General features: G+C 31.9%; 1 protein-coding gene across 2 annotated transcripts in view; it reads left to right on the top strand.

Moving 5' to 3' along the window:
* The window catches only part of LOC128642140 (prostasin-like), a 64,875-nt gene extending 61,691 nt beyond the window's left edge, over nucleotides 1–3,184 (top strand). For both annotated transcript variants that reach the window (XM_053694817.1, XM_053694818.1), the window contains exon 10: nucleotides 2,629–3,184. In XM_053694817.1, coding sequence (XP_053550792.1) covers nucleotides 2,629–2,946 — 318 coding nt within the window. In that variant the 3' untranslated portion in view covers nucleotides 2,947–3,184. The remainder of the gene's footprint in view (nucleotides 1–2,628) is intronic.
* The last annotated feature ends 11,114 nt before the right edge of the window (nucleotides 3,185–14,298 follow it).

The following is a 14,298-nucleotide window of genomic DNA, read 5'->3' as shown; positions in this document are numbered from 1 at the left end:
TGTAACGGTACTGTGTAATGTATATTTATTAGATATTGTTATTATGAGTGTAACTGTACTGTGTAATGTATATTTATTAGACAGTGTTATTATGTGTGTAACTGCACTATGTAATGTATATTTATTAGATAGTGATATTATGAGTGTAACTGTACTGTGTAATGTATATTTATTAGATAGTGTTATTATGAGTGTAACAGTACTGTGTAATGTATATTTATTAGATAGTGTTATTATGTGTGTAACTATACTGTGTAATGTATATTTATTAGATGGTGTTATTATGAGTGTAACTGTACAGTGTAATGTATATTTATTAGATAGTGTTATTATGTGTGTAACTGTACTGTGTAATGTATATTTATTAGATAGTGTTATTATGTGTAACTGTACTGTGTAATGTATATTTATTAGATGGTGTTATTATGAGTGCAACTGTACTTTGTAATGTATTTTTAATTTTGTTTTGCGAAACAGTTAACCAGAACTCTGACACGTATTCACTTCAGTTGAGCTCAAGTGATTGCGTTTACTTTCAATTTGCAATACGAGTGAAAAACACGACGCGCACAAACATTCCCAATAAACCCCTTTTTGCTTGTGCATAACTGTTAGTGCGCCATTCGTACTCTAGCCCTAGGCGTATTAATAATATAATTTTTTGTAGATATTTTTAATTATTAATATTTTTAATGAGTGATAAATCCATATTCCTAAATAAAAATAGACCTTTATTAAAGGAACACTAAAGTAAAAATGTAACTGTCATGATTCAGATAGAGCAGCAATTGAAAAAAACATTTCAATTTCATAATGTGCACAATTGTTTTATATGCACCAGCTCCTAGTGAGCATGTGCAAGAGCTCACAGTATATATATATACGCATGTTGTGGTTGGCTGATGGCTGTCACATGATACATTAGAGAAGAAAATTATGTTATTGCATTTTCTTTTAATTTTGCATTTGATTATGCAATTCCCAAGTATTTAATGGTCCTTTAAGATGATAGTAAAGTTTAAGGAATTAGTTCCCAGTTACCAAAGGGGGCACGCAACGATTGGAGGAAGCCGGATTCGTCATCAATACGCTAAATACAATAAGAGATAAGAAGAGCGGGCAGAGAAACGGCGGTTGTTTGAAATTGCATGCTCTGTCTGAATCATGAAAGTTTCATTTTAAGTTTACTGCCCCTTTAAGAAATATACTTAATAAAATAGCTTTGAAATAAAATTTGAACTAGGTTTATAGATGCTCATAAGGTTGCATAGGGTGCTCGTGAGCACAAGATCATATTCATTGAACTTTCCCTAAGCACTTTGATAGTGGGCGTTTCTGCCATTGACACCCATAGTTGTGTGAGCGGCTAATACATAGTTGCGTGAGCGGCTAATACATAGTTGTGTGAGCGGCTAATACATAGTTGTGTGAGCGGCTAATACATAGTTGTGTGAGCGGCTAATACATAGTTGTGTGAGCGGCTAATACATAGTTGTGTGAGCGGCTAATACATAGTTGTGTGAGCGGCTAATACATAGTTGCGTGAGCGGCTAATACATAGTTGCGTGAGCGGCTAATACATGATATCTCACATATTAAACAAGAACGTATTAGTTTATGTAAAGGTGATTGTAAAATATTCACGTCTGTTCTGTTATATAACCTCACTGGGTAGGATCTAAGGTGTCTACAGGGACTCGCCATGGGCATTCTAGAGGTATGGGTGGGATTTTCCTACACCTCAGCCCAGCATGCAGAACGCTATTACCCCTGTCAAGCATCTTGTCTTGTGATTATGTCTCACAATTTCAAAGCTGACAAGGTTGTTCCATTTTTATTTATTTATGTTCTTGTGTTCTATTTTGCATTTATAAGCCAGGGCTGTTTTGTAGAAGGTGTTTTCTTTTTTAAATTAATTTGTTCTGTAAGGTTTTAAAGGTGATTTTATGATCTACAAATTACATTGTTGCATTGGCCAGTTTAGGAATTGCCCAAAAAGATAGAAGAGAGCAATAACAGTTGTCTTGTCAATAAGGTATTTCATGGATGTATGAAGCATTAAAGCAATGTATAATATTTAGATTAAAAAAAAACTAGCAATATAAAAAGTTATCTAAGTAATTAATAGCCTAAAATGGACATTTGAGAACCACATATATTATTATTATTATTATTAATTATAATATTAATAATAATAAGGCATTTGCTGGCATTTGGAGAGACAATGCCCTCATTGACCCTATAGAGATTTCCAGATTAATGTAATTTAATTTTTAAATGTACGTCTTTTTCTTAAAGATCCCATTTATTTGCCCAGTCCTCCAATTTTTTACCAAGTAAAATAAATCAATTTGAAAATGGACATAAATTGAAATGTATTTTTTTTTTTAATTGAATGGTTTTTCTGAATCATGGACTTTAATTTTGACTTTCATGTCCATTTAAGATTCTCAGATACAATACAATTATAAATCAAGGTAAAAAGATAAACCCACTAGCCCAGGCCAGAACAAGTGACCCTGAAAAGATGTAATAGCGTTAACTTATACAGCTTCTATTACTGATTATACTAAAGTGTCATGTATTGTTCTACACATTAGTAATTACGCATTGTATCTTACATATCAGGGGGACTCTGGTGGACCTTTGGTGTGTGCCCAGGATGGGCGCTGGTACTTAGCTGGGTTGGTAAGTTTCGGAGAGGGTTGTGGTATTGAGAACCGCCCTGGAGTGTACACTCGCCTGCCGGCTTATGCAGACTGGATAGTAAGAAATGCTCCTGAAGCCTCAGCAGTTGTGCAAAATGTTAGCTTCACACCGAATTCATTCCTAAATATAAGTTATGGCAGCATGGGCCTAATGAATTCAGCTTCCAGCACATCAGCACTTTGTATTCCAATTCTTATTACATGGATGGTGACTTTTCTAATCATTTTTATGACATAGGACTCGTCACAGATTTTATTAAATGATCTAAAAAAGAAATGTTATGAACCTAAAGCTCACAGCTTACCCTGTTAAACTGAATCATTTAAAAAGGATGGTGCTAGTAAACTCTTGCTGAAGATAATCATCGATATCACGTTCACCAAAGGTGGAGATCTTAACTAGAGATGACCTATGCTTGTGACATAATGATACAATAAAATTAATAACATTAAAAGCAACAATATATTTATAAGAACTTGTGATACAGCACATTTTTATTTGCACTAACAGCTATGCCACTTCACTTGTTTCCCTTTACATGAATAAGGTTAATATTCTTTAGTCATACAGATATATCTAACTGTATTGATGTCATATAGCAAATGAAACTGCACCGAATGATAAGACACTTAAAGGAAAATTAAACCCAAAAATGTTCAGTTTACTTCTATTAGCAAATTTGCTTCTGTAATGCTCGTGGGATATCAGACCAAACTTGGCCAGTAGTCTCTTATCTCGGCGTCAAGTGGAATGATAGGAAATATCCCAGAACAGAGTGAGTTTATGAAAAGAGGTAAGCAGTACTCACGGTAGGCAGGGTAGTCCTTCACGACAATAAGAAGGTAATCCTGCAGTATAGCAGTTCAGGGGTAAACCAATAGAATGACCAGGAACAGGCAGGTGTCAGCAACAAAGGAAATCCAGGTAGGCAGGGCTCAATAACAGTATGACAATTCAGCAGTTCAGGGGTTAAGCATGCAGAGTGGTCAGACAGGCAGAGTTCATTAACAGTTAGGCAATCCAGCAATTCAGGGGTTAAACAAGCAGAGTGGTCAGACAGGCAGAGTTCAATAACAGTTAGGCAATCCAGCAATTCAGGGATTAAGCAAGCAGAGTGGTCAGACAGGCAGAATTAATTAACATTTAAGAAATCAATTAATTCAGGGGTTAAACAAGAAGAGTGGTCAGATAGGCAGAGTTCATTAACAGTTAGGCAATCCAGCAATTCAGGGGTTAAGAAAGCAGAGTGGTCAGACAGGCAGAGTTCATTAACAGTTAGGCAATCCAGAAATTCAGGGGTTAAACAAGCAGAGTGGTCAGACAGGCAGAGTTCAATAACAGTTAGGCAATCCAGCAATTCAGGGGTTAAACAAGCAGAGTTGTCAGACAGGCAGGATTCATTAACAGATAGGCAATCCAGCATAGATTATAAATTCCCACAGGAATAGGGCCCTCAATTCTTCCTGTATGTGTTTGTAAATTTTGTCCTGTGTCTTAGAAGTTTTATATTATTGTTTTATTTAAATTAACTGTATCCATGGGCAACTCTGCAGAATATGATGGCACTTCATAAATAAAGTATAATAATAAAAATAATATAATTAGACAGGTAATGTTATATAATAAAGCTTATACATGTAACCTAAAGGTAGTTTTATATCAGTTTATACACAGCACCCTCAGACAGACAGTACAGTAATCAGACAGGTAATATTTATATGTTATATAATACAGCTTATACATGTAACCTAATGGTAGTTTTATATCATGTTTATACACAGCACCCTCAGACAGACAGTACTGTAATCAGACAGTAATATTTATATGTTATATAATACAGCTTATACATGTAACCTAAAGGTAGTTTTATATCATGTTTATACACAGCACCCTCAGACAGACAGTACTGTAATCAGACAGGTGATATTTATATGTTATATAATACAGCTTATACATGTAACTAAAGGTAGTTTTATATCATGTTTATACACAGCACCCTCAGACAGACAGTACAGTAATCAGACAGGTAATATTTATATGTTATATAATACAGCTTATACATGTAACCTAAAGGTAGTTTTATATCAGTTTATACACAGCACCCTCAGACAGACAGTACTGTAATCAGACAGGTAATATTTATATGTTATATAATACAGCTTATACATGTAACCTAAAGGTAGTTTTATATCATGTTTATACACAGCACCCTCAGACAGACAGTACAGTAATGTAATCAGACAGGTAATATTTATATGTTATATAATACAGATTATACATGTAACTAAAGGTAGTTTTATATCAGTTTATACACAGCACCCTCGGACAGACAGTACAGTAATCAGACAGGTAATATTTATATGTTATATAATACAGCTTATACATGTAACCTAAAGGTAGTTTTATATCATGTTTATACACAGCACCCTCAGACAGACAGTACAGTAATCAGACAGGTAATATTTATATGTTATATAATACAGCTTATACATGTAACCTAAAGGTAGTTTTATATCATGTTTATACACAGCACCCTCAGACAGACAGACAGTACTGTAATCAGACAGGTAATATTTATATGTTATATAATACAGATTATACAGGTAACCTAAAGGTAGTTTTATATCATGTTTATACACAGCACCCTCAGGCAGTACAGTACTGTAATCAGACAGTAATATTTATATGTTATATAATACAGCTTATACATGTAACCTAAAGGTAGTTTTATATCATGTTTATACTCAGCACCCTCAGACAGACAGTACAGTAATCAGACAGGTAATATTTATATGTTATATAAAACAGCTTATACATGTTACCTAAAGGTAGTTTTATATCATGTTTATACACAGCACCCTCAGACAGACAGTACTGTAATCAGACAGGTAATATTTATATGTTATATAATAAAGCTTATACATGTTACCTAAAGGTAGTTTTATATCATGTTTATACACAGCACCCTCAGACAGACAGTACTGTAATCAGACAGGTAATATTTATATGTTATATAATAAAGCTTATACATGTAACCTAAATGTAGTTTTATATCAGTTTATACACAGCACCCTCAGACAGACAGTACTGTAATCAGACAGGTAATATTTATATGTTATATAATACAGCTTATACATGTAACCTAAAGGTAGTTTTATATCATGTTTATACTCAGCACCCTCAGACAGACAGTACAGTAATCAGACAGGTAATATTTATATGTTATATAATACAGCTTATACATGTAACCTAAAGGTAGTTTTATATCATGTTTATATACAGCACCCTCAGACAGACAGACAGTACAGTAATCAGACAAGTAATATTTATATGTTATATATTACAGCTTATACATGTAACCTAAAGGTAGTTTTATATCATGTTTATACACAGCACCCTCAGACAGACAGTACTGTAATCAGACAGTAATATTTATATGTTATATAATACAGCTTATACATGTAACCTAAAGGTAGTTTTATATCATGTTTATATACAGCACCCTCAGACAGACAGACAGACAGTACAGTAATCAGACAAGTAATATTTATATGTTATATATTACAGCTTATACATGTAACCTAAAGGTAGTTTTATATCATGTTTATACACAGCACCCTCAGACAGACAGTACTGTAATCAGACAGTAATATTTATATGTTATATAATACAGCTTATACATGTAACCTAAAGGTAGTTTTATATCATGTTTATACACAGCACCCTCAGACAGACAGTACTGTAATCAGACAGGTAATATTTATATGTTATATAATACAGCTTATACATGTAACCTAAAGGTAGTTTTATATCCTGTTTATACACAGCACCCTCAGACAGACAGTACTGTAATCAGACAGTAATATTTATATGTTATATAATACAGCTTATACATGTAACCTAAAGGTAGTTTTATATCATGTTTATACACAGCACCCTCAGACAGACAGACAGTACAGTAATCATACAAGTAATATTTATATGTTATATATTACAGCTTATACATGTAAATTAAAGGTAGTTTTATATCATGTTTATACACAGCACCCTCAGGCAGACAGTACAGTAATCAGACAGGTAATATTTATATGTTATATAATACAGCTTATACATGTAACTAAAGGTAGTTTTATATCATGTTTATACACAGCACTCTCAGACACACAGTACAGTAATCAGACAGGTAATATTTATATGTTATATAATACAGCTTATACATATAACCTAAAGGTAGTTTTATATCATGTTTATACACAGCACCCTCAGACAGACAGTACAGTACTGTAATCAGACAGGTAATATTTATATGTTATTTAATACAGCTTATACATGTAACCTAAAGGTAGTTTTATATCATGTTTATACGCAGCACCCACAGACAGACAGTACAGTAATCAGACAGGTAATATTTATATGTTATATAATACAGCTTATACATGTAACCTAAAGGTAGTTTTATATCATGTTTATACACAGCACCCTCAGACAGACAGTACAGTAATCAGACAGTAATATTTATATGTTATATAATACATCTTATACATGTAACCTAAAGGTAGTTTTATATCATGTTTATACACAACACCCTCAGACAGACAGACAGTACAGTAATCAGACAGGTAATATTTATATGTTATATAATACAGCTTATACATGTAACCTAAAGGTAGTTTTATATCATGTTTATACACAGCACCCTCAGACAGACAGTACAGTAATCAGACAGTAATATTTATATGTTATATAATACATCTTATACATGTAACCTAAAGGTAGTTTTATATCATGTTTATACACAGCACCCTCAGACAGACAGTACAGTAATCAGACAGTAATATTTATATGTTATATAATACAGCTTATACATGTAACCTAAAGGTAGCTTTATATCATGTTTATACACAGCACCCTCAGACAGACAGTACTGTAATCAGACAGTAATATTTATATGTTATATAATACACCTTATACATGTAACCTAAAGGTAGTTTTATATCATGTTTATACACAGCACCCTCAGACAGACAGTACTGTAATCAGACAGTAATATTTATATGTTATATAATACAGCTTATACATGTAACCTAAAGGTAGTTTTATATCATGTTTATACACAGCACCTTCAGACAGACAGACAGTACTGTAATCAGACGGGTAATATTTATATGTTATGTAATACAGCTTATACATGTAACCTAAAGGATATTTTATATCATGTTTATACACAGCACCCTCAGACAGACAGTACAGTAATCAGACAGATAATATTTATGTTATATAATACAGCTTATACATGTAACCTAAAGGTAGTTTTATATAATGTTTATACACAGGACCCTCAGGCAGTACAGTACTGTAATTAGACAGGTAATATTTATATGTTATATAATGCAGCTTATACATTTAAAGGGGGCAGTCTGCTGAGGCTTAGATACAAGCTAATTACAGAGGTAAAATATGTATAATTATAACTGTGTTGGTTATGCAAAACTGGGAATTTGGTAATTAAGGGATTATCTATTTTTTAAAACAACAAAAATTCTGGTGTTGACTGTCCCGTTAACCTAAAGTTAGTTTTATATCATGTTAATACACAGAACCCTCAGACAGACAGTACAGCAATCAGACAGGTAATATTTATATGTTATATAATACAGCTTATACATGTAACCTAAAGGTAGTTTTATATCATGTTTATACACAGCACCCTCAGACAGACAGATTGTACTGTAATCAGACAGATAATATTTATATGTTATATAATACAGCTTATACATGTAACCTAAAGGTAGTTTTATATCATGTTTATACATAGCACCCTCAGACAGACAGTACAGTAATCAGACAGTAATATTTATATGTTATATAATACAGCTTATACATGTAACCTAAAGGTAGTTTTATATCATGTTTATACACAGCACCCTCAGAGAGACAGTACAGTAATCAGACAGTAATATTTATATGTTATATAATACAGCTTATACATGTAACCTAAAGGTAGTTTTATATCATGTTTATACACAGCACCCTCAGACAGACAGACAGTACTGTAATCAGACAGATAATATGTATATGTTATATAATACAGCTTATACATGTAACCTAAAGGTAGTTTTATATCATGTTTATACACAGCACCCTCAGACAGACAGACAGACAGTAATGTAATCAGACAGATAATATTTATATGTTATATAATACAGCTTATACATGTAACCTAAAGGTAGTTTTATATCATGTTTATACACAGCACCCTCAGACAGACAGACAGTACTGTAATCAGACAGATAATATTTATATGTTATATAATACAGCTTATACATGTAACCTAAAGGTAGTTTTATATCATGTTTATACACAGCACCCTCAGACAGACAGACAGTACTGTAATCAGACAGATAATATTTATATGTTATATAATACAGCCTATACATGTAACCTAAATGTAGTTTATATCATGTTTATACACAGCACCCTCAGACAGACAGTACTGTAATCAGACAGGTAATATTAATATGTTATATAATACAGCTTATACATGTAACCTAAAGGTAGTTTTATATCATGTTTATACACAGCACCCTCAGACAGACAGTACAGTACTGTAATCAGACAGGTAATATTAATATGTTATTTAATACAGCTTATACATGTAACCTAAAGGTAGTTTTATATCATGTTTATACACAGCACCCTCAGACAGACAGTACAGTACTGTAATCAGACAGGTAATATTTATATGTTATATAATACAGCTTATACATGTAACCTAAAGGTAGTTTTATATCATGTTTATACACAGCACCCACAGACAGACAGTACAGTAATCAGACAGTAATATTTATATGTTATATAATACAGCTTATACATGTAACCTAAAGGTAGGTTTATATCATGTTTATACATAGCACCCTCAGACAGTACAGTACTGTAACCAGACAGTAATATTTATATGTTATATAATACAGCTTATACATGTAACTAAAGGTAGTTTTATATCATGTTTATACACAGCACCCTCAGACAGACAGTACAGTAATCAGACAGGTAATATTTATATGTTATATAATACAGCTTATACATGTAACCTAAAGGTAGTTTTATATCATGTTTATACACAGCACCCTCAGACAGACAGACAGTACTGTAATCAGACAGTAATATTTATATGTTATATAATACAGCTTATACATGTAACCTAAAGGTAGTTTTATATCATGTTTATACACAGCACCCTCAGACAGACAGTACAGTAATCAGACAGGTAATATTTATATGTTATATAATACAGCTTATACATGTAACCTAAAGGTAGTTTTATATCATGTTTATACACAGCACCCTCAGACAGATAGTACTGTAATCAGACAGATAATATTTATATGTTATATAATACAGCTTATACATGTAACCTAAAGGTAGTTTTATATCATGTTTATACACAGCACCCTCAGACAGACAGACAGTACTGTAATCAGACAGTAATATTTATATGTTATATAATACAGCTTATACATGTAACCTAAAGGTAGTTTTATATCATGTTTATACATAGCACCCTCAGACAGACAGTACAGTGCTGTAATCAGACAGTAATATTTATATGTTATATAATACAGCTTATAAATGTAACCTAAAGGTAGTTTTATATCATGTTTATACACAGCACCCTCAGACAGACAGTACAGTAATCAGACAGGTAATATTTATATGTTATATAATACAGCTTATACATGTAACCTAAAGGTAGTTTTATATAATGTTTATACACAGCACCTTCAGACAGACAGACAGTACTGTAATCAGACAGATAATATTTATATGTTATATAATACAGCTTATACATGTAACCTAAAGGTAGTTTTATATCATGTTTATACACAGCACCCTCAGAAAGATAGTACAGTAATCAGACAGGTAATATTTATATGTTATATAATACAGCTTATACATGTAACCTAAAGGTAGTTTTATATCATGTTTATACACAGCACCCTCAGACAGATAGTACTGTAATCAGACAGATAATATTTATATGTTATATAATACAGCTTATACATGTAACCTAAAGGTAGTTTTATATCATGTTTATACACAGCACCCTCAGACAGATAGTACAGTACTGTAATCAGACAGTAATATTTATATGTTATATAATACAGCTTATACATGTAACCTAAAGGTAGTTTTATATCATGTTTATACACAGCACCCTCAGACAGACAGACAGACAGTACTGTAATCAGACAGATAATATTTATATGTTATATAATACAGCTTATACATGTAACCTAAAGGTAGTTTTATATCATGTTTATACACAGCACCCTCAGACAGACAGACAGTACTGTAATCAGACAGATAATATTTATATGTTATATAATACAGCTTATACATGTAACCTAAAGGTAGTTTTATATCATGTTTATACACAGCACCCTCAGACAGACAGACAGTACTGTAATCAGACAGATAATATTTATATGTTATATAATACAGCCTATACATGTAACCTAAATGTAGTTTATATCATGTTTATACACAGCACCCTCAGACAGACAGTACTGTAATCAGACAGGTAATATTAATATGTTATATAATACAGCTTATACATGTAACCTAAAGGTAGTTTTATATCATGTTTATACACAGCACCCTCAGACAGACAGTACAGTACTGTAATCAGACAGGTAATATTAATATGTTATTTAATACAGCTTATACATGTAACCTAAAGGTAGTTTTATATCATGTTTATACACAGCACCCTCAGACAGACAGTACAGTACTGTAATCAGACAGGTAATATTTATATGTTATATAATACAGCTTATACATGTAACCTAAAGGTAGTTTTATATCATGTTTATACACAGCACCCACAGACAGACAGTACAGTAATCAGACAGTAATATTTATATGTTATATAATACAGCTTATACATGTAACCTAAAGGTAGGTTTATATCATGTTTATACATAGCACCCTCAGACAGTACAGTACTGTAACCAGACAGTAATATTTATATGTTATATAATACAGCTTATACATGTAACTAAAGGTAGTTTTATATCATGTTTATACACAGCACCCTCAGACAGACAGTACAGTAATCAGACAGGTAATATTTATATGTTATATAATACAGCTTATACATGTAACCTAAAGGTAGTTTTATATCATGTTTATACACAGCACCCTCAGACAGACAGACAGTACTGTAATCAGACAGTAATATTTATATGTTATATAATACAGCTTATACATGTAACCTAAAGGTAGTTTTATATCATGTTTATACACAGCACCCTCAGACAGACAGTACAGTAATCAGACAGGTAATATTTATATGTTATATAATACAGCTTATACATGTAACCTAAAGGTAGTTTTATATCATGTTTATACACAGCACCCTCAGACAGATAGTACTGTAATCAGACAGATAATATTTATATGTTATATAATACAGCTTATACATGTAACCTAAAGGTAGTTTTATATCATGTTTATACACAGCACCCTCAGACAGACAGACAGTACTGTAATCAGACAGTAATATTTATATGTTATATAATACAGCTTATACATGTAACCTAAAGGTAGTTTTATATCATGTTTATACACAGCACCCTCAGACAGACAGTACAGTAATCAGACAGGTAATATTTATATGTTATATAATACTGCTTATACATGTAACCTAAAGGTAGTTTTATATAATGTTTATACACAGCACCTTCAGACAGACAGACAGTACTGTAATCAGACAGATAATATTTATATGTTATATAATACAGCTTATACATGTAACCTAAAGGTAGTTTTATATCATGTTTATACACAGCACCCTCAGACAGACAGACAGACAGTACTGTAATCAGACAGTAATATTTATATGTTATATAATACAGCTTATACATGTAACCTAAAGGTAGTTTTATATCATGTTTATACACAGCACCCTCAGAAAGATAGTACAGTAATCAGACAGGTAATATTTATATGTTATATAATACAGCTTATACATGTAACCTAAAGGTAGTTTTATATCATGTTTGTACACAGCACCCTCAGACAGATAGTACTGTAATCAGACAGATAATATTTATATGTTATATAATACAGCTTATACATGTAACCTAAAGGTAGTTTTATATCATGTTTATACACAGCACCCTCAGACAGATAGTACAGTACTGTAATCAGACAGTAATATTTATATGTTATATAATACAGCTTATACATGTAACCTAAAGGTAGTTTTATATCATGTTTATACACAGCACCCTCAGACAGACAGTACAGTGCTGTAATCAGTCAGGTAATATTTATATGTTATATAATACAGCTTATACATGTAACCTAAAGGTAGTTTTATATCATGTTTATACACAGCACCCTCAGACAGACAGTACTGTAATCAGACAGGTAATATTTATATGTTATATAATACAGCCTATACATGTAACCTAAATGTAGTTTATATCATGTTTATACACAGCACCCTCAGACAGACAGTACTGTAATCAGACAGGTAATATTAATATGTTATATAATACAGCTTATACATGTAACCTAAAGGTAGTTTTATATCATGTTTATACTCAGCACCCTCAGACAGACAGACAGTACTGTAATCAGACAGATAATATTTATATGTTATATAATACAGCCTATACATGTAACCTAAATGTAGTTTATATCATGTTTATACACAGCACCCTCAGACAGACAGTACAGTACTGTAATCAGACAGGTAATATTAATATGTTATATAATACAGCTTATACATGTAACCTAAAGGTAGTTTTATATCATGTTTATACACAGCACCCTCAGACAGACAGTACTGTAATCAGACAGGTAATATTTATATGTTATATAATACAGCTTATACATGTAACCTAAAGGTAGTTTTATATCATGTTTATACACAGCACCCTCAGACAGTACAGTACAGTAATCAGACAGTAATATTTATATGTTATATAATACAGCTTATACATGTAACCTAAAGGTAGTTTTATAACATGTTTATACACAGCACCCTCAGACAGACAGTACAGTACTGTAATCAGACAGTAATATTTATATGTTATATAATACAGCTTATACATGTAACCTAAAGGTAGTTTTATATCATGTTTATACACAGCACCCTCAGACAGACAGTACTGTAATCAGACAGGTAATATTTATATGTTATATAATACAGCTTATACATGTAACCTAAAGGTAGTTTTATATCATGTTTATACACAGCACCCACAGACAGACAGTACAGTAATCAGACAGTAATATTTATATGTTATATAATACAGCTTATACATGTAACCTAAAGGTAGTTTTATATCATGTTTATACACAGCACCCTCAGACAGACAGTACAGTAATCAGACAGATAATATTTATATGTTATATAATACAGCTTATACATGTAACCTAAAGGTAGTTTTATATCATGTTTATACACAGCACCCTCAGAGAGACAGTACAGTAATCAGACAGTAATATTTATATGTTATATAATACAGCTTATACATGTAACTAAAGGTAGTTTTATATCATGTTTATACACAGCAC

This window comes from Bombina bombina, chromosome 11 (assembly GCF_027579735.1).
Source record: "Bombina bombina isolate aBomBom1 chromosome 11, aBomBom1.pri, whole genome shotgun sequence".
Taxonomy (NCBI): domain Eukaryota; kingdom Metazoa; phylum Chordata; class Amphibia; order Anura; family Bombinatoridae; genus Bombina; species Bombina bombina.
The sequence above is the reverse complement of the archived record's forward strand: the minus strand, read 5'-3'. Positions and strand labels throughout refer to the sequence as shown.